Consider the following 22,029-nt stretch of genomic DNA (forward strand, 5'->3'; position numbering starts at 1 on the left):
TTTTTTTCTCTTGCGGTTAAAATAAAACCACAAATTGAAATAACCACAAAAAGGAACACGAGGTAAACATGAACATCACTTTTTTTCTCTCTCTCCACAAGCGCGCACACAGCGCACGTCGTCACAGTCTAACCCCCTAATTTACACTCCGTAGATCCGTAGGTGTACAGTAAGAGTAATCCATTTCCCGAACCGAAGTCTCTCCACACTAAGACTAGACGGCGCTGCGCATTTTCAGCTATCCGCCGATATTGACGTCTGATTCACGCCACGAGTTCGAATAACACAAATAAACAGCGTATGGCGATGCGTAAATCCACGCGGCAGCGCAGCGAGTTCACGTCCCGAAAGAATCGGGCGCTTGGCGAACGCGACGCTGAGAAAAGCAGAACGCCGCGGCGGGAAGCGGGACCAGACGAGATCACGCCGGCGAGAAACGCCGCCGTAAAAAAAAAAAACTCCATTTGGATTGTTTTGCAACGCAGCATTGTCCTCGTATCGCTGAGATACTCTGATGTAGAAATGAGGGGAGGCTTTAAGCAAGACTCAAGAGTACTGGGATACCTGGTTAACCATACACACACACACACACACATAAAACACACACACACACACACACACACACACACACACACATAAAACACACGTACACACACACATAAAACATGCATGCACGCGCGCACGGACACACCCACACACGTGCACGCACACACACACAGGTACGCACACACAAACACACAAACACACACACGCGCACACACACATACACGCACACACACACACACACACACACACACACACACACACACACACAGATAAAACAGAGCAGTAAAATAAGAGAAGTCCTCGCTATAACCTTCACACCCGCTCTGGGCCAGTCGGCTGGTGTGGGACTCGCTCGAGTGTGAAATCAATGTGTTCTCAAACACCACCAAAGAGATACGGAGAGAGGGAGAGAGGGAATAGGAGAGAAAGACAAAGGGAGGGAGATAGAGAGTGCACATGGCACATCCGAGAGAGAGAGGGAGAGGGAGAGAGAGAGAGAGAGAGAGAGAGAGAGAGAGAGAGAGAGAGAGAGATATTGACGTGCATTATGAGATGTAGCTGCTCTTGGTAAAAAAAAATTTATCTTCATGCCACTCTGTTTCACTGAAAGAATTGGGGAGGGGAGAAGTGTCCCACATTTTGGACAGTTTACATATCAGGCGTTTCTATGAACGGGTGAATCCTAAGCCATGTGTCTCCAGCAACCTACAAGTTCACCACCTCACTGGAAACGAAATGAAAGCATTACATAACACTTCTCATATTTAAATATTTTACCGAGGGCGGATTAATTACTTGTGAGACTTTTAATCAGTCCAATTATCGCCAACGACACATTCGGATAATATAAATATCCCTCATTTCACAGCTGCGACCACAACAGTCACAGTGTTATTAATAAAGAAATACATTCTGATGCGGCTTGTTTGATATTGCTAAAAAAAGAAAAAAGAAAAGAAAAGAAATAAACCCGAAAAAAAGGCAGTCTGGCCCAGAACCCTTATTGCTTTTTCCGAGAAAGGCAGATCACATCTCACGAAATGCTAAGGCCGACCTGTCAAGGCTAACTCATGCATCGGAGACAAAGTGTCGTGCGACAGAACTTCGTCGCACGACGTTTCTCATTTATAGCTCGGCGACAGCGCGCGTCGTTACTATAGCAACCAGACGCCAAGCCCAGCTGAGGTTTGTTTACGTTCCGCAAAAAAAAATGGCAGCGCCACTACCGTAGCACGATGAAATCTTGGATATTTTGGAGGAGGAGGAAATTTCAAATTTTGTTTTGCTGAGACGAAGAAGGGAGAGAGGAAGAAGGTGGTCGGTACGCCAACTTGCACTTGGTAAATGGACTGCATTTATATAGCGCTTTTATCCAAAGCGCTTTACAATTGATGCCTCTCATTCGCCAGAGCAGTTAGGGGTTAGGTGTCTTGCTCAGGGACACTTCGACACGCCCAGGGCGGGGGATCGAACCGGCAACCCTCCGACTGCCAGACGACCGCTCTTACCTCCTGAGCTATGTCGCCCGTAAATAATTGCACTTGGTGTAAATAGTCAATATTTAAAATAAAAATTATATCAAATCGAACATACTTTATTTATTCTAAGCATATTGTATTTTATTGTATTGTGCATTTATTATAAATTGAGAATAAAATTGTTTGTTTCAGAAATAATATTTGATTAATACTGTAAAATTTAGAAAACATTCATTAAAAACAGAATGTAACAGAATGAGTATATTGGAGTAAACAAGAAGCTGATGCAGGATTAACAGTTGGTGAACAGGGTGAAAACATTTTCAAAATAACCCACTACTCTTCGCTTGGGTTGTACAGCGCTTGTTCCATCTCAAAAAGAAGTTGGTGAATTCTGAACTTTGCTTCTGATTTCTGCCGTGGGGGTAGTTTCTGAAGCACGTCTGCCATAGCCTGCCCAAAACGGAGGTCCTCATTACACGCCTGGGCCTGACTCTCCTCTCTGAGCTGCTTCAGTGGACCCAGCTTCTCAGGAATCACATCATCCCCGATTCTTCTCTTTGTACCCCTCCATGCTTGTGGCGTCGAGGATGAGGACGAAGAATTATTAGCTGGAGGCGGAGGAAGAGTTGGGGTAGCTGGAGGTTGAGGTGGAGGAAGAGTTGGAGTAGACGAAGGTGATGGTGGAATCAGGGAGGCTCGGGAGGGAATCGGAGCTGCTGGAGGTGAGATTTCAGGGAGGAGAGTGGCCAGGTCCTCTAAGCATATTTCGGATAGAGGTGTTACATAGAGGGCTCACAACATCCAGGTTGAGGTTTGCTGACTACGAGGCAAAGAAATAAAAAAGACAAACCGTTTATGTTGTCAATAGCAACATAACGTTTCTGGTATGAATTATACAAAGTCAGGCAACTTGCTCCACAGGTCCAGAAATCTCAAACTAATGAACTAATGAATGAGTGAATCTAAAATAACAATCATGCATATATGCCAATACACTACCCTGCAGTCTCCTCTCTGAAGGAACACAGACATGACCTGGACAGGTATTGCTATCACAGAGCGGATAACCAGCTGCTAGTTCCTGACTTGAAACGTTTTCATCCTCTGTAACTTTAGGTATGATTGGCACTGGTAAAATGCACAGGCAGATTGTTAGCAACATTAATGTTTTGTAACTTATGGCTACATGATAACAAGAATGACACATAAATGTATGCCTAGCTCACCTGACTGGCCACTACAAAGTTTGTGTCCATGTCCCTGCACTTTGTGTAATCATTCATCCATGATAGACTAAAAAAATATAGCTGGTCGCCGACCCTCTAAAAGTGTGGGCTTGACGTCAAAACTGTCGATATTTGCATCATTTCTGTCCCGCGACGACGTTGTCCCCGAAGCATGAACTGGCCTTCAAGCGGAAGAGCGTTTCGCTCTGGAAGACGGCTTCTCAAAATGAAAACCTTGCACTTGCATGTTAGACTGCAACAGATATCACTCTGGCACGTCATCAAGCCAATGGAGAAAACCGCTGAAAAATGTTAGGAGGAGATAACGGCTTAATATTCGCGACACGACCGTCTGAATGACCTCATCTTATCGGACGGCTCCTTGATGCTTCTTTTTGTGAGAGGAAACTATCCACCCCACCCCCCCCCCCACACAGCCCACCCCTTTGTGAAGCCTTTGACTTGTCCTCCTAAATGGCAGGAAACAGGAGTCAGAGCTGATCTTTGCCTTTTGAAAAGACGTGTGTGGCAGTAAAATGACAAAGGGGGGGGGTTTGGGGGGGGGGCAGTCTGAGCCGAGCCAGGCGGTAAACGGTGCCCCCGTAGCCAGTTCCCCCCGCGTGAATAATGGCGATGCGTCCCAGCCAATCCACCATCAATGGATTGTTTGTGTGAGGGGGGACGGACAATGGGCGCAGTGTGCTGAATTTTGGGGGGCGGTAGCTGGACGGGCCACGCCCCCATCCTCGGGTACACTGGGACTCCCATCGGGTTCGACTCACGACCCCCGGACGGGGGCGCCGTGGTTACAGAGTCACATGACCCAGGGAAGGAGCAGGGGGAAGAACGCTCGGCTCAAGGGGCTCAACCCCAAAACAAGCCCACCCTATGACCCCACACTGCTACCCCACACTATGACCCCACAGCGTGACCCCACTCTATGACCCCACAGCATGACCCCACCCCTGTACCCCACACTATGACCCCACCCCGCTACCCCACAGCGTGACCCCACCCCGCTAACCCATGCTATGACCTCGCGCTGTGACCCCACAGCGTGACCCCACCCCACTACCCCACGCTATGACCCCACAGCGTGACCCCACCCCTGTACCCCACGTTATAACCCCACCCCGCTACCCCACGCTATGACCCCACCCCGCTACCCCACACTATGACCCCACAGCATGACCCCACCCCTGTACCCCACACTATGACCCCACCCCGCTACCCCACAGCGTGACCCCACCCCGCTAACCCATGCTATGACCTCGCGCTGTGACCCCACCCTGGCGGCCCAGCGGCCTTACCTCCACGCTGCTGACACGCCCCTCCTGGAAGGAGCACTCGGCCAGGTTGTTGGTGCAGATGTGTCTGTATTTACACCAGTTACAGGGGAACGGGCTGGACACACAGGACAGGCACCTGGGAGGGAGAGAGAGAGAGAGAGGGGGGAGAGATAGAGGGAGAGAGAGGGACGGAGGGGGGGAGAGAGAGAGAGAGAGAGAGGGAGGGAGAGGGGGAGAGTGAGTGAGGGAGAGAGAGAGGGGGAGAGAGAGAGAGAGAGAGACGGAGGGAGAGAGAGAGAGAGAGGGAGGTTAGCCATGGGCCCACGCTCGCAGTGCACACACCGGCCCATCTGACTGCTCCACAGGTGGCAGAAGCAGGCCTGCCCAGCTCTAATGCTGGAGCACACAGTCAATCAATCATCAATCAAATTTTATTTGCATAGTGTATTTTTTACAGCAGTTGTCACAATACGCTTTACAGACCACCCTGGCCAAAAACCCCCACAGGAGCAAGCACAAGGCAACAGCGGCAAGGAAAAACTCCCTGTGGCAGATGGGAAGAAACCTCGGAAGGAACCAGGCTCAAGGGGGAAGCTGGAGCACAGAGCTGTAATGTTGGAGCACAGAGCTGTAATGTTGGAGCACAGAGCTGTAATGTCGGAGCACAGAGCTGTAATGTTGGAGCACAGAGCTGTATTGGCGGAGCACAGAGCTGTATCGGTGGAGCACAGAGCTGTATTGGCGGAGCACAGAGCTGTATTGGTGGAGCACAGAGCTGTATCGGTGGAGCACAGAGCTGTATTGGCGGAGCACAGAGCTGTAATGTCGGAGCACAGAGCTGTATCGGTGGAGCACAGAGCTGTATTGGTGGAGCACAGAGCTGTATTGGTGGAGCACAGAGCTGTATTGGTGGAGCACAGAGCTGTATTGGTGGAGCACAGAGCTGTATTGGTGGAGCACAGAGCTGTATTGGTGGAGCACAGAGCTGTATCGGTGGAGCACAGAGCTGTATCGGTGGAGCACAGAGCTGTAATGTTGGAGCACAGAGCTGTAATGTCGGAGCACAGAGCTGTAATGTTGGAGCGCAGAGCTGTATTGGTGGAGCACAGAGCTGTATCGGTGGAGCACAGAGCTGTACTGGTGGAGCACAGAGCTGTATCGGTGGAGCGCTCAGGCCTGTTCTCCGGTCCCTCCTGATTATTGAGTAATTAAAGGGCAGGGAGGGGAGAGGGAAGCCATTTGACTTTCCGATCCACATGATTATCACAATTAGACCATCATCACCTGAGGTGAGACTGAAATGAGGTGCAGCTGAGACCCCTCGAAAAAACCCACCAGCCCCCAGGGGGGGAGGCCCGCTATGCCCCCCCCCCCCACCCCCCGCCCCCGCACACCTCAGAGACACACACAGCATTCTGAAATTCCTTCCCTTTACTGCCCCCCCACCGCACCCCCGCCCCCCCTGCTCTCCCCTCGCATCAAAATGACATTCGAAACACAGAGCCCGTTAGCATGGGGAAACGCACACATTCTGCCATACTAATCCCCTCCTTCACTCCCGAGGTGCACTGAAGAGCCCCCCCCCAAACCTGACCGCCCGCCCGCCCGCTCCCCCCCCCCCCACCCCCCGCAGGTTTACTCTGCAGTCTGAGCACACCGGGCGTCGGACGGCGTCGGGACTCCGTAATCCCCGGGACTGCCGTAACCACGGCGACACGCGGCAGGCACGCCCCGTTCCGGCCGCCACGGCACGACCGGCGAATTCCGATTACGGCACAAACGGACGACATCGCCCGCGACGTGCGCTACGCGTCCCAGAACAGAAACGGACGACATCGCCCGCTACGTGCGCTACGCGTCCCAGAACAGAAACGGACGACATCGCCCGCCACGTGCGCTACGCGTCCCAGAACAGAAACGGACGACATCGCCCGCTACGTGCGCTACGCCTCCCAGAACAGAAACGGACGACAACGCCCGCGACGTGCGCTACGTCTCCCAGAACAGAAACGGACGACATCGCCCGCTACGTGCGCTACGCCTCCCAGAACAGAAACCGACGATCGCGCCGCGGCGGCGGCGTGCGTTCGTAAACGACGCAAACGCTCCTTCGCGGTAATCGTCGGCTTCGGCGCGAGCGAGCCAAAGCCTCTCAGGACGATGACTGCGAGGGCTGTCGATTACGCACAGGCCACTTAGATCACATTTCCATGAGCTGAATGCTAAAACTGCTGCTCGGGCCGCATTTGCTTAATAACAACACGCTGTTTAACGGACGGTATCCGATCCGAAAGTTCCATAATGTCATTTAACAAATCCGCCACAGTGCAGGTGCACCGACCGTTTCTCCTTCCCCCATAATCAACTCTGACAAACATCTCGCCTTTACCGTTTCATTAGCAAGAGCCGTTTCCAGTGTAAGTCATCAGTGGGGCTGTGACAGAGGGCGGGTTTATTATTATTACAGTACTGAACCAACGCCGCCAGGACCCTGCAGTAAATACTGCATGTGGACACACGCGCAAGCCTGCAGAAATATGCAGCCTGCCACGTCAGGTAGACTTATAAACCCCCCACTGCCCTCCCCCCACCCATCAATTCCCTTCAGACTTTAGTTTAATTTCAGTGAGGCTTGGGGAAATGAGGCAGGGCTGGAGCGTTGACACCCTGATGGAGTGAGAGCTTTTCCAGCCCTGCGTGGGGAGACTGCAGCCGCGGCTCGAGTGCTTCACCGGGCTCGGTCCGGCACCGCACAGGACCGCTAGGCCACAGCGCCCTCCATTCTTAAGATATACTTTTTTTTTTATTGAACCCCGTGGGGTAATTTGTCCTCTGCGTTTGACCCATCCTTAGTTACTTACAGGAGCAGTGGGCAGCCACAGTGCAGCGCCCGGGGACCAACTCCAGTTCTGAGGCCAGTGCCTTGGTCAAGGGCAACTGCAGGAGCGCATCTAACATGCATGTCTTTGAGTGTGGGAGAAAAGCGGAGTACCCGGAGTAAACCCACGCGAACGCGGAGAGAACATGCAAATTCCACTCCAGAGAGAGGATTTGGTCGGAACCCGGATTCAAACCCGGAACCTCCTTCTTGCGAGGCAACAGCGCAAACCACTATGCCACCCTGCCTGCCCGCTGCAGGAGCTGCAGGTAACGCGAGCATTAAAAAAAAAACCCAACGCACACCAAACCTGCTTTTTCACCTGCCAGTGAAGCACCAGCACTGCGTTCGGCCCGGCACTGCACAGGAACGCCAGGCCACAGAGTGCTCTCATGGGTAAGGAGATGGTCTCATAACCTGATGGTCACAAGGTTCGATTCCCGGGTAGGACGCTGCCGTTGTACCCTTGAGCAAGGTACTTAACCTGCACTGCTTCAGTATGTATCCAGCTGTGTAAATGGATGCAAAGTAACTGCTATGTAAGTCGCTCTGGATGGATCAGAGCGTCCGCTAAATGCCTATAATGTAATGTAATGTAATGTAATGTAATGTAATGAGTACAGATTTTCACACTTCCCTTCTCAGGATAATGAAGGGACTGAACTACAAAAATGGAATAAAGACAGGGAAGAGCCTGGAGAAATATCTGCCCAAAGCCTCAAAGTTCATCTATTAAGAACTACAAAAGTGCGTTCTAACATGCGCCTGTGTGTTTTAGCCTCCACTGCACCTACCGATGCCCTACTCCGTTCATAAGTTAAGTTAGCCTTTAACTCATTACTTAAAAAGCTATATTAGCTGCAGTAGTGTAGAGGCCAAACTGTACGGTAGCTAACATAGCAACTCAAAGCCTTGCTCAGCTACTGTAGACAAGTATCACACGGATTTGATTGACTGCACAACTGCAAACAAACATGACAAAGAGCAATTGGGTATAGTTGGCGGTTTAGACCACAGGGTGGAATTGCTAGCATTGTGTATTTTCTGTACTTAGAGGGGGAAAAAAAAAAAAAGCTAGCAAAAAACATTGGATGAAAATGGCCAGAAGATAAATGCCAGCAAACGTGCAAATCGCATTAGAACACTGCAGCCCATGCGTTACCAGGAAGCGCGCGCGATGGGTCAAAAAGCAGTCCGCGGCACAGAGAAAATGCCAAGACCCCGCAAACAGAAGAACGATTCCGATCGGGCCGCAAATATTAAAGTCCTAGGAGGGAGCTGGTTTATAAGGTCACACTCAATTTGCCTCATCACCCGTCATATTCTGCAGGCTCAGGGGTGCGGGGGGGAGAAAAGCTTAAAAAAAAACAAAAAAAAAAAAACAACGGCCTTTGATTAGGAATGCCTGAGATTTCTGGGATATTTTCTGGGAAGGATATGATCTCACAGCGCTTTAGCACCCCCCCCCCCCCCCAGCCCCCCATCCTCCCCTCCCCCACCACCTCCTCTGCTTTCCACAGGTGGCCATTATCCCAGAGGATGAAAGAGGGAAGTGAGCTCCTTCATGCTTGGGGGGCTTAAGACTTATCGGGGGGGGGGGGGGGGGGGGATGGATCAAGTCGACATAAGAGGGTGGGTTTGGGGGTGGTGGGGGGGTGGGGGATGGGGGCGGTGATTCAGCTAACGCTGTCCGCCAGCCACACCAGAGGGGGAAACAATTCAAGGGCTAAATGTTCCCACAGGGCTTCTGTGAAAACAGGAAATCTGGCACAGGCTTCAGACCGACTGCTCTGGCAAAGGTAGGCCTCAGTCAAAGTTGCCATGGCAACCGGATAGAGCCCCAGCATAGATTATGCGGCCCTGCTTCTCCACACAGGAGAATTGATTGTTGTGCACGTGTTCTGCAGCCAGACAAGGCAATTTTATTCCCGACAATAAAACACCATTTATTCAGGACACAATCAAATTATTTGAAGAATACATCTGTGTGTGTGTGTGTGTGTGTGTGTGTGCAGATTAAACACAGAGCATGTTTACCTAATCTCTTTGATATACAAATTCACTTTTTTTTTTTTTCCATTCACACCCAGATTGTAATCTTTAACCAAGCAGGCTAATTTCAAATGCGCAATCCTTCACAGTTTAATTAAACGGTTTATTGTTGAGTATAAGGTTTAGACACTGAAGGAAGACAAACTATAAACACAAATTGAATACGAGATTCCGCTGCTTTGATCTGATCTATGATGCAATTTGTAACCACAGACGACTCTAACTGTGATCGATTTCAAGCAGTCATGAATTTTTGGTGAGGGTTGTCAATAAGAATTTTTGACTTGTGAAAGTATTTCAGTTTTACCCTCTTAAGTCTTCCTGCAAAGTGTAAATAATGAAAAAAAAAATCAATCTAGTGTTTAATCTCAATTCCATTATTTATCCAATGTGCATGCCAATTAGTGGTAATATTAATATCCCCCTAACAAAGACAGATGTGCAACCAAGAGCAATTGGAGGAGTCAGCTCAGTCGTTAGCATCTACAGACCTCTGCATCTACAGACCCCCTCATCTACAGACCTCTGCATCTACAGACCCCCTCATCTACAGACCTCTGCATCTACAGACCCCCACATCTACAGATCTCTGCATCTACTAGACCTCTGCATCTACTAGACCTCCACATTTACAGACCTCTGCATCTACAGACCCCCACATCTACAGATCTCGGCATCTACAGATCGCTGCATCTACTAGACCTCTGCATCTACAGACCTCCACCTCTACAGATCTCTGCATCTACAGCCCTCCACATCTACAGACCCCCACATCTACAGACCTCCACATCCACAAACTTCCACATCGACAGATCCCCACATCTACATGACTGCGAGGTAGTTGGCACACCCAGCCACTGGTTAATCTTTCATTACCTTCACAGTCAACAGTGCCGGTAAACAACAGGCCACCGGGGAATCCTGTGGTGTAATTAATTATGGCCACTCCTAAGATCGCATATGGACCGTTATTTCCATCTTCTGCCAAAGCCCGGCAACTTCACGTTTAAAATCCTCAGAGCGTCACGTTCTCCCTGTAATAATAATAATAATAATATTAAAAAGGAAAAACGCCCAGCTAACTGTTTCTGCTTAGAATGTTATTTCTCCACCAGTCAGGTTATATTTATCTGAATATAAATTGGGGTTCAACACAATTACGGGCACTCTACAGCTGTCAGAAACCGCTTGGACATCGTCCATCCCATAATCCTCTGGACGCGGTTCAAACACCTCGCTCGTTCAGGAGCGCTTTGTCACGCCCCCGCACCCTGCCCACTGAAGCCAAAACCAGAAGAGAGTAATCAGAGGACCCTTCAGCAGGGTTTAAGGACCCATTGTTTATGTTCTCATCTGGCATTTCTCTAAATTATACTATTTTCTTCTTCTTTTTTTAAAACAGCCCCTAACCCCACAGTTGCTTCCTGGGAAAATTCGAACACTTTAATTTGTGTTTTTTTAAAAGCTAGTATTTTAAAACCTTTTTACAGCCGGAGGAATTCAGGTTAGGCGCCCAGGTCACGAGCACAGCCGTGCTATGTCCCACCGTGTGTTCGAACCTGCAGCCTCTTGCATACAAACCTGGGTCAGCCCAGCCACCACCACCACTACACGCACTAACTGAGCTGTGGTACATTTGTACATAAATACTGTGGAGCTGAACTTGATGAAAGACAAAAAAAATAGATTGTTATAATATAAGCAGACTGTAGTTATTGATGTTTTTGCGTTAAAACATTGGTCTGGATTTTACGTCCCTATGTTAAATGTGTGTTATATTTGTGCACTCCAGACTACACCTCAGCTAGTCTCACCCTTTAGAGAAGTTGCCTAGGTAAGCATATACTAAACATTTGGGGATATACTTGAAACACTGTAATATTGAAAGATGCGGTGTATATCCGATCAGCCTAACAATGCCGATGGTTCTCCAGGTTACCAGCGTAGGTCACATGGTGTAAGGTCGATCCGTTCAAACGCTGGATGTGGGGTCGGAACTCTTAATTTATTTTTTGGCACATTCAGCACACCGAGGAAGGCGCAGGCTGAAACGCTGGTGCACGTCGAGCCTTCATACATGGATGCAATAAAACAATAGTCTATAATATTCCAGTGAGAGCTGCCCGTTTATCTCTTTCATTTATAGTTTGTGGGGTTCAGCACCCAATTAACAGCTGATACGCTCGAGTGAACACGTTTGATTCCTTTGATTTTTAAGGATATACTAACCAATGCTAACCATCTGCTAACCGGCTAACCAGCTAAGTGTCATTGTAGTGCACTGTGTGGTAGTCTCTACACCACTGTATTAATATCACATGATAAAGAAGGGGGGGAGGGGGGTGTGGGGGGGGGGAGGGGGCATGGGGGAGTTCTGAGCTATATGCTTTTTTAAAAAAAACAGCCTCCACTCCCACACTATTGATCCAGAGCTTCTCTGGTGTAAACATTTGAAGTGCAAATGAACACATCTGCCGTGGACAAAAAAAAAACATAAAACGCGGCACGTCGGAAAACACCGGGGGGTCACGGCCTCTTCCTGAAGCAGAGAGACGCTCCGCTCCGCACCAGAGTGAACACAGCTCTGAGAACGGCACAGTGCCGCCTGGGCCGGGCTGGCCTGGGCCGGGCTGGGCTGGCCTGTGGACCGGGCCCCTACTCTACCCTACACTACCCTACCATATCCTACCCTAGCCTAGTCTACCCTAGCCTAGTCTACCCTATCATATATCATACCCTACCATATCCTACCATACCCTACCATACCCTACCATACCCCACCATACCCCACCATACCCCACCATATCCTACCATATCCTACCATACCCTAACCCTACCCTACCATATCCTACCACACCCTGCCCTGCCCTACCCTAACCCTACCCTACCATATCCTACCACACCCACACTGCCCTAACCTAACCCTACAATATCCTACCACACCCTACCCTAACCCTACCCTACCATATATCATACCCTACCATATCCTACCATACCCTACTCTACCCTACCCAACCCTAACCCTACCATATCCAACCACACCCTACTCTGCCCTACCATACCCTACCCTAACCCTACCCTACCATATCATATCATACCCTACCCTACCATACCCTACCATACCCAACCCTAACCCTAACCCTACCCAACCCTACAAGGATGTGCACTGCACACTTGCCCATAAGAGCTGGCACAGTACCAGCCTGCATCTCCACCTCAGACCGGCACGAGCGCACAACCAGCCTGAATTAAACTCCGCTAAACCACGGTCTCAGGAAAAAGGTAATTTAGCTCATTTTCGCTCAGTCGGCTCAAAACTTGAAAGCGATGCGGAGGCCCTCGCTGTTCCTGGAGTAGCCGGTTGAGGTTCTTTTGCTTTAATAATAGTAATTAGGCCCTGACAGGCTCCTTGGGGGCTGGGTTTTATCACTTCATGAGGTTCTGATCGTGTTGGTCGCTAACAGCAGGCCTAGCCGACATCTATTGGATCAACTCCACCGACCGCGCGGCGCCCGGCACCGCCTGCGGGATCAGCTGACGTTAACTTCCTGTTCCTCGGCGCTCTTTTAACACCGTCAGCCGTAACTTTCTGAATCCAGCTCTGGGATCTCAGGCACAGTTTTAGCTTGGCTCAGGTCCTACCTCACCAACTGAGATCAACCACGTGACCGCTGTCAATATCAAACTCCACGTAGCCCCTGATCTCCTCAGGTGTTCCTCAGGGATCAGTGCATGGGTTCCCTTGTATTTGTCATTTGCATGATCCCTCTCAGCCACATCAGCTGTCAGTATAACATGATATGGTAATACTGCAATGCGAATAATATTCGGACACTTGTACGTGTGCACCCTTATTCACCTTTTTCCTTTATTTCTTCTTTGTTTGTGTACGTATATGTATGTGCATCATTATTTGCTGTGCGAAATGACCTTGGGCGTTGAGAAAGGCGTCACACAAACACCAGTTGTTATCATTACTATCTTAAGTGCAGAAGTTATCTTCGGCAGTGTGTGGCCAGCCTGCGGCTCCATTGTTAAGGCACTGCAGGAATCCCAGTGGCACCGGGCGGTGCGCGTTGCGCGATAGCAATCAGCACTTCCTGTCTCCTCTAGTGTTCCTTCACGTCCCCGCTGTTTGCGGTAACCGCCGTTCTGCACGGTGCGTGACATACAGGGAGCCGTCGCAGAGTGCTCTCTCCCGCCCTGCTAGAGGGCCTCCTCCAAAAAGACAACGTTTTCACTTGAAAACAAGAGGGCCTTTTTTTCTTCCCCTCGCCTCTCGCCTCTCACCATCCTCGGGAGAAGAAAAAAGAAAAAGAAAGAAACAAACACTCACGACTGGAGGACGCTGCAGTTGTAGAAGATGAAATCCGTGGAGATGAATATCCGGCCCGTCTCCTTGGACTTCAGGGACAGCCTGACCACGCGCTTGTCGCCTGGAAAGAAAGAAAGAAAAAAAAAAAAGCGACTGCAATTATTCCTGGACGGCGCTATGCCACGGCGGACCTGTTGCCCCCCTGTCCGAAATTCTATTTCTGATGGCTTCCACTGCTTTTCCACATTTTCAGGCCTCAAAGTGCGGCAGTTGTACCTTAAAACACTGATAAGTGTCCTGCTTTTGTTTGCTGGTTAGTTTCGAAGCCCGCTGCACGCAATTATTGTAATCTAATTGCCCGGGACACGTCCGCATAACGATAATCACCAAAATGGCTCCATTTGGACCCTCCATTATTGCGATTCCGCAAAGATGATTGTACCCACCGCTAGTAATAGCCAGGTTTGTACCTTTTCTAGGTTAAAAGCGTGGATGCACAGTCATCTGGAGTTTGAAAACACAGCCCACGTACAAAAAAGGGGATGTTAAGAAATGACCATGAAACGTCCATAACGCTCTGTCTCACAGTGGGGTGGGAAACCGCGACAGGACAGGGCACATTCCATTTTACCAGACATCCTTACTTCCTACAAAATAACCATTTGGCAACAGCTGAATGGGGAAAGAAAAAAATAAGCAAACATACTATATATATATATATATGTATATATATATATATATATATTTTAAAAAAAATATATATATATAAACCATTGGAAATGGACTGGACTGCATGGCTTTTATACAGCCAGAACATACAATAAAGTTTATAGCTACACCATGTCGGACTTTATAAACAGAAATTTGCTTCAATTCCAAGAAAAATCTGAACACTCGCACTAGTCAAACGCTCACTTCAAAGAGCACTCCAGACTGAAAGGTTTACAATGAGAGTCATTTTGGGGTCCCCTGCCCTCCTTACCATATCCCTGAGTCAGTGCTGGGACGTCCCGCAGGGAGGGGGACATGCAGAAGATCTGGCCCTTGGACAGCACCTCCCCCTGGCTCTCGGACAGGTCCTCGAACACGCAGGTGACCCCAGCGGAGAGGTTGGGCACGTTGCGCACCTTCACGCTCAGCTGGACGAGAGGACAGGACAAGACGACGACGACAAGAACGTCAAGACCAAGCAGACCTTATGCAATTCCTTACGCCGCTGTCTGTGAATTTAAAGTCAATAATCATGCATTTCAAGACAAAAGACTCAAAAAAAATTCTAAATCTGAAATTCAGTTTGGGAATGTTTTTCTTAACACTTTTTGTTAAAAAAAAAAAAAAATGTTTTTTGGAACGTTGTAATCTCCTCATTCATGGTTTAACCCTTTGAAGAGCACGAATGTTTTGGAATGTTTTTTTTTTTCTTCCAAATTCTAAATCATTGTTTTAGAACTCCACTGCTTTCAATTCCCATTAGTGATTGTTACATCAGCATTAGAACGTTCGGTTATGAACGCTCTAATCACATATTAGCGATCTCGCATCTTAAAGGGCTAACAGGCTCCAGTAAGTTACCTGGGCAGGGACAGCTAAATAAATGGGGGTCTTACACAAAGCCGGTTCAGTGTTATCTCGGCTCAGTCCAGGCATTTCTGCCATCTTAGAGAAGGAATGCTTTCACCAAGGGGTACCTGGATGGAGGAGGACGTGACGGACATGTTGTTCGGCGTGACGCTTATGTCCACGCACTGGTCCAGCTCGACGTTGAATCGCTGAGGCTCCGCCCACTTTTCGCACGCGTCCTGCCGGGAACACCTGGAACGGCACAGCGAAGGGGTTAAAGGTCAGCAGAACGCATCACTGCACCGTTAATAACCGTTAGCAGCGCTCGGGTAAATATACAAAAACTGTGAAAAAGGAAAAAAAAAAGAGATATATATATATATATAGCACGATGTATATAATTTTTGGCCGCCATTAATGCTGAGGTGCTTCACGACTATTTTTATCACAGATGTAGGTTTCCAGCAGCAGCAGCATCTGCACAACAGTCTTGGCTGTGACTTGAGCGCTCGCGTTTGGACCGAGTCCATAATCCCGCGGAGATGCATAACATCACTTATCCCGCAAACAAATCAATTTGAGGAGGAGCGCTGGCACGAGAACCGGATTAATTGAAAAGCGACGGGACGGTTCGACTCGAGCGCGCCGCGCGGGAACGCCAACGGAGGCAGGGAGCCGTATCGCGGGACTTCCGACCGACGGAGAGAAAAAAAGAAAAAAAAACAGCCGTAACGAAATTTAGACTGTCGGCTTCGTTATTAACCCTCCTGAGATCCGGCAGAAACCATTTTTTTTATTTAATTAAAATTTTTTTCATATAATAAAAGTGTCTTGGATGACAAAAAAACATGTTGTAGTAAAAACACTTTCACATATATATATATACATATATACATACAGAAGGACACTTGTAGTGTAGGTTTCAGCACGGTGAAATATATGATTCTTGAGATTAAGATCGGAGACTCACGTCCCTTACAGAGGGCCAAAAATAAACTGCTGGGTCTTAGAAGGATACATAATATCTATCAGTTAAAATGGCACATAAAAAATATTGAGTTCCACAACAAACGTGTATAAAACCTGCTCAGAAGATTCCAACTTAGGTTTGAAAATCCAGCCACTGGAAGATTTTCCACTTCTGAGGTGGCGAAATGGGACTTCGTTTCTGCGCTCATTTCCAAGCTGCCTCCGCGTGTTTTCCTTGGAATGAAATACAGCCGTGTGACTGCTACTGTATTTTCATTTGTTAAAACAATATCCAGCGGACCATTTTAGAAACCTCCTGACACTAAAAAAAACATGTGCTTAATGATGCGTAAAGGTAATTTTATTCCTGGAATCTCACATTTTTATAATTTGCTGGTGACCCCCCGCCCCCCCCCTCTCCCGCCCCCGCCCCCCCACCACTTTTTTCCCCCCGAGTGACTGTTCTGAACAGCAGCTGGATATTAAAACATTTATAACACTGGCACAATTGTCAGACGTGTTAAGTGGAGCTAAAAGTTCCACATGTTCGTGCGAGACAGCTGTACTGGAGGAGGAAGGGGATTTCGCATTGACCTAACAAACAAACACATACCCATTTAACGCGCGCTTCCTTTGCCACGGCCGGCCGAGGGGCGCGGCGCTATGCGTTTTTTTTACGACGACCGTGGGAACACCGCGTCCTGAACACCAGTGTCCTGAACACCAGTGCCACTGGTCAAAGAACAGCAGCCTGTACTGATGAACGCTTTAAGGTGTGACATCACAAATACGTGTTTAGAATGTTCTGAACATTCTAATGATGATGTCACAATCATTGCGGGTGACTGAAAGCAACTTGAGTTCTGGAACACCGACTTAGAATTTTGAGGAAGCGAAAGTAAGGAAAAAAAAAAAAAAAACATTCCAAAACTTCCCTACTCTTCATGGGGTAAACCATGAATGAAGAGACTCCATCCCCATTCTACATCATCAAGGGGTTCTCTTCACGAAAAAACACCGTTACCACAAAATGGGCTAATAAATAGGAGAAGAGCAAAAAGCCAACCGTTGAGGTCTGACTGTAAAAGGGCAGCGAGAAATGAAGACTAAGCACCTCATTTATTCATCGCGTTACATGATATTTGTCTTCAGGAAAGCAAGAAACTTACTACTACGGCTACTGCTCCAGTACTTTGCTCAAAACAACAAAATGTCGTATGAAACGAACTCTAATATACAGGCAGCCAGTCCTGATTATTTATTATTTATTAATTTTTTTTTTTTAATACAGGCAGGATCACAGGCGCCCACATCACAAGAGAACACGCTCCAAGATACGCAGAGGCATGCATATGCATCGACTTTACAGCACAGATAATAGGGGGTCACGAAGACAGACGGTATAAACACACACACGATTATGACCAATGCACCGACGCTCTCGCTCCCCTCTGAACGTCTCGCAATTAGTCTCAGCAGCATCGCGCCTGACAACACGACCGCGCTCACACCACGTGTACGCTAGCCGCGCACCGGAGATGCTAGCGCACACACACCGCGGCTCTGATCCGGAGCCAGCGAGCAGCAGTAAGTAAAGAGTTATTTACTGAAAGGACTGTGCGTTTGCTGAGGGCAATGCCAGATCACTCGGCGATGCGGGCAGGCTGCCCTTCTGGTCTCTTCCAGCCTGCCGAACAGCCAGCGCAGGGGCTCAGAGGGTCCCTCCAGAAGCAAGCGGGGTAAATTAGCATGTGACCCTCGACCCCCCCGCGCACGCGGAATTAAAACGGATCGAAGCGAGACGTGAATCTCATGGTCCGCACACGCCCACCTCTGGAGCTGGCTCGGCAAACGGTCATCTGAGTATAATGAGCAACACTTTCCCCAGTCTACACACACACACACACACAATATGCACACACACACTCTGTACACACACACTCTGTACACACACACACATACCCACATACACACACACTCTGTACATACACACACACACACACACACACACACAGTACACACACACACACACACACACACACACTCTGAACACACACACACACACACACATATGCCCACATACACTCTGTACATATACATACACACACACTGTGCATGGATGTGAGTGTGTGTGTGTGCGCGCGTATTCAGTATGTGCACTCTGTATACACACACACACACACAAATTGAATTTAAGAACTCTCACAGCGCAAATATAAATACGCAACAGACGACACTAATCTCTGAATTTCCTCATTCCGCGCGCAGATTTATAGCAGTTTTGTTGCTTTACCATTTTCCCCTCCTCAATGTTCCTGAAATGAAATTCCACCCAATTAGACTCCCCTTTTCTCTTCCTGCGAGGGGGGGGGGGGGGGGGGGGGGGGTAGAAATGTGATTTATGGTAAGTTTCCCTTCCCCGGGGAGGGGGGGGGGGGGGGATGGTCCCACCGCCCCTCACCATCCCACCAGCTGCAGGCTGACAGACACCCCCCCCCCACCCCCATCACCCCCCATCACCACCACCACCACTGCCTGAGGAACACACACGCCCTTCATCACACCCATTTACCCCGTCACCGCTACGAGGACAAGATGGACTCGGCACATCTTCAGTTAGCGGGAGGAGCCTTGTGTGTGAGATATGATAAGGGTCAGAATGGGGCCATAAAAGGCTGCAGGGGAACAGGGAGCACTGAGGTGCTGCACATAATGGGGGCATTTTTTATTTCATTTTATTATTTATTTATTTTTTGTTGTTGTAAAAAGCTGAGATTGGGGGGCCCAATATTAACCTTCACAGACAGGGCCCAGCCCAGACTGATGGATGCGTCCATCCTCCATTTTGGTCCAGCTTGTGACTCTGTGCCTTTTACCATGGAAACCCACAGACAAGAGATCTCCTTCCATTACATTACATTACAGGCATTTAGCAGACGCTCTTATCCAGAGCGACTTACACAACTTTTACATAGCATTTTACATGGTATCCATTTATACAGCTGGATATATACTGAAGCAATTTCGGTTAAGTACCTTGCTCAAGGGTACAACGGCAGTGTCCTTACCCGGGAATCGAACCTGCGACCTTTCGGTTACAAGCCCAGTTCCTTACCCACTGTGCTACACTCCGTCCTTCCCAAAACCAAAAAAAGGTTTCCGCCGCATGTTCACACTTTAGTCGCACCGTTTTTTTTGTCAGAATCGCATCGATGTTTGCCGCTCTGTTTCTCACTCACAGACAGGCATTCACAGACCGGCTTTCACAGACCGGCCTTCACAGAAGACTGCTTTCACCGAAGACGTTGACATCACTCCAAGGTTTTTTTGTCTCCAACTGTCATTCCCGATTACGGCGATAAACGGAAGAAGAATTTTTTCATTTTATTTTATTTTTTAAACGCACCGCCGACAGATCTGTCTCGGTATGATCTCATAACGCGACACGGCGTGGGTGCTGCCAGCTTCAGTCCGGACCTTCGCGCCGCAGCACTGTCTGACGAGCGCCGCGACTTTGCCTCGGGGCCGGAACGAGTGGCGAATGAGACGCGTTGAGGCCGTGAGACGGGATAAATTGAGCACAGACGCCGATATGAGAGAGAGAGAGAGAGAGAGAGAGAGAGAGAGAGAGAGCTGCCACACACGACCCCGGCTAATTGTGTATCTGACTTTGATTAGTGCGAAAGACAAGTGGAAACGAGCAAAAACTCTGAATAAGAATAATATCGCCAGGACTGCCTCCCCCCCCCCCCCCCCCCCCCGCCTTCCTCCCCCAACACTCATTTTCTGTCCTCTAAGTCTTTCAAAGCACAACGACCTAAAAAAACGATATGCATTTTAAATGAAGCTGCCGATATTTCTGGATGGCGATCTGAGCTCGAGCGTCCGTACAGGTGCGCGCTTCTCGCAGACCAGCTGGCGGGCTCTCCTTTGTCTAAAGCGGCTTCCATTTTTAACCACAACATAAAAGCTTCAGGATCTCCGAGAGGCGGGAGACGTGCTTTACCCACAGATTAGAAACGTTCCATTTTTTTACCCCCAAATTATCATCAGAATAGCCGCGAAGATCGCTACCTATAAGCGGAATTATTGAACGCGGATTCGCTCATCGTTCACGACTTTTACTGTTAATTCAATTTAGTACGTGACGCACGCTTCCGACACTAATGACGACGTTTCAGACTATTAAATAAAAGGGCCGAGAAGGTAGCGATACAGCGGGAAAGCTACGTATCCCACCGTTCGGTTTCCGCCCGATTTTAAAGACCAGAACCGCCTCGACTCAACGTTGAACTAATTCAAGCGCGACACAGAGACTCCCCAACCCCCGAAGGCCAACGCAGCCACCGGCGAAAAAGCAGGATCTTACAAACAGAACAACGCTCTGGGAAATAGCACCGCGCCGACGCGCCGGGGTTCAGCCGCCAGGTGTAGAGGCGAGGCGGAGAGAAGCGTGTTTATGACTGACGGGCTCGGTGGGGGCCGTTAGCGCGTATTTGTGAGAGGCTGATTAACTCCCCCGCGGCCCGGCGGATTTCGACGAGGCTAGCGCCGGGGTCTGCGGAGACGTGGTCTCTCCAGCGCCCCCCCGACAGATACAGTAACGGAGAAACCGCAGAGCGGGGGGGGCTCCGGTTAGAATCGCTCTACAAATCTATCTTCCAGTTTCCTGTCGTTGCCATGGACACGGGCCACTTCCCAGGGTGCACACCCCTCCTCCCCCCCTGTACTCTGGCTAGGCTAACGCGACGGGCTAGAGGCTAAAGAGCCTTTGGGGAACGGCAGACCTAAAAAAAAAAAAAAAGAAAAAAAAAAAGCCCAAAACAAGCAGGAGAAAAGGAGGAAGGTCAAACCAAAGCCCTGAAAAGGGTGTAGGTGTGTGTAGGTGTGTGTGTGTGTGTGTGTGTGTGAGCCTTTAGGTGTGTGTGCGTGTGACCGTGTGTGCGCCTGTGTGTGTGTGTGCCTGTATGTGTGTGTGTGTGTGTGCGTGATAGAGAGTGTGTGTGTGTGTGTGTGTGTGTGCCTGTATGCGTGTGCATGTGTGTGTGTGTGTGTGACCGTGTGTGCCTGTAAGTGTGTGCATGTGTGTGTGTGTGTGTGTGATAGAGTGTGTGTGCGCCTGTGTGTGTGTGCCTGTAATTGTGTGCATGTGTGTGTGTGTGTGTGTGTGATAGAGTGTGTGTGCGCCTGCCTGTATGTGTGTGCGAGTGTGCCTGTATGCGTGTGCATGTGTGTGTGTGTGTGTGTGTGTGTGTGCGTGATAGAGTGTGTGTGTGCGTGTGTGCGTGTGGAAGGGGGGGTGTCTCACTTAGCAACCTCCAGACTTGCCATCCCCAGGGAGGGGAACAGGCTCTTTCAACACAGTGGCAAATTAAGAATTAACAACCTGAGGAGGCTTTACATGTGTAATTAAAACGAACCTGTTTTTATACGCATGCAGCAAGTGACAGACTTTAGAGTCGGGGAAGAAACAACCTTAAAACAAATGATATAACACAAACGGCTGGATAACGAGTACAGAAAAAGCTAAAGCACATTGCAAGAATTACGCTCCTGCTTTTACACTGGCAACAAAACGGGATAAGCCTTTAAATGTACAGGGATCGTAAAGTAGGTTTGGAACCTAACTTCACATTTAACCCTGACAGCAATGGCTGTTAGCTGAAAAAACGGACACCGCTCACAGCATATACACCACACACTCTACAATGCA

The 22,029-nt window shown here is 49.0% G+C and overlaps 2 protein-coding genes across 2 annotated transcripts in view; both read right to left on the reverse strand.

Moving 5' to 3' along the window:
* Nucleotides 1-22,029, reverse strand: part of LOC118207890 (plexin A3) — a 591,709-nt gene that overhangs the window by 62,569 nt on the left and 507,111 nt on the right. The window lies entirely within an intron of this gene.
* Nucleotides 2,577-22,029, reverse strand: part of plxna3 (plexin A3) — a 104,096-nt gene continuing 84,643 nt past the window's right edge. The window contains exons 6-10 of the mRNA XM_035382069.1: nucleotides 15,476-15,599; nucleotides 14,770-14,926; nucleotides 13,809-13,908; nucleotides 4,564-4,678; nucleotides 2,577-2,847 (exon numbers count right to left, since the gene is read on the reverse strand). Coding sequence (XP_035237960.1) covers nucleotides 2,758-2,847; nucleotides 4,564-4,678; nucleotides 13,809-13,908; nucleotides 14,770-14,926; nucleotides 15,476-15,599 — 586 coding nt within the window. The 3' untranslated portion in view covers nucleotides 2,577-2,757. The remainder of the gene's footprint in view (nucleotides 2,848-4,563; nucleotides 4,679-13,808; nucleotides 13,909-14,769; nucleotides 14,927-15,475; nucleotides 15,600-22,029) is intronic.

The sequence above is a fragment of the Anguilla anguilla genome, chromosome 11, assembly GCF_013347855.1.
Source record: "Anguilla anguilla isolate fAngAng1 chromosome 11, fAngAng1.pri, whole genome shotgun sequence".
Classification (NCBI taxonomy): domain Eukaryota; kingdom Metazoa; phylum Chordata; class Actinopteri; order Anguilliformes; family Anguillidae; genus Anguilla; species Anguilla anguilla.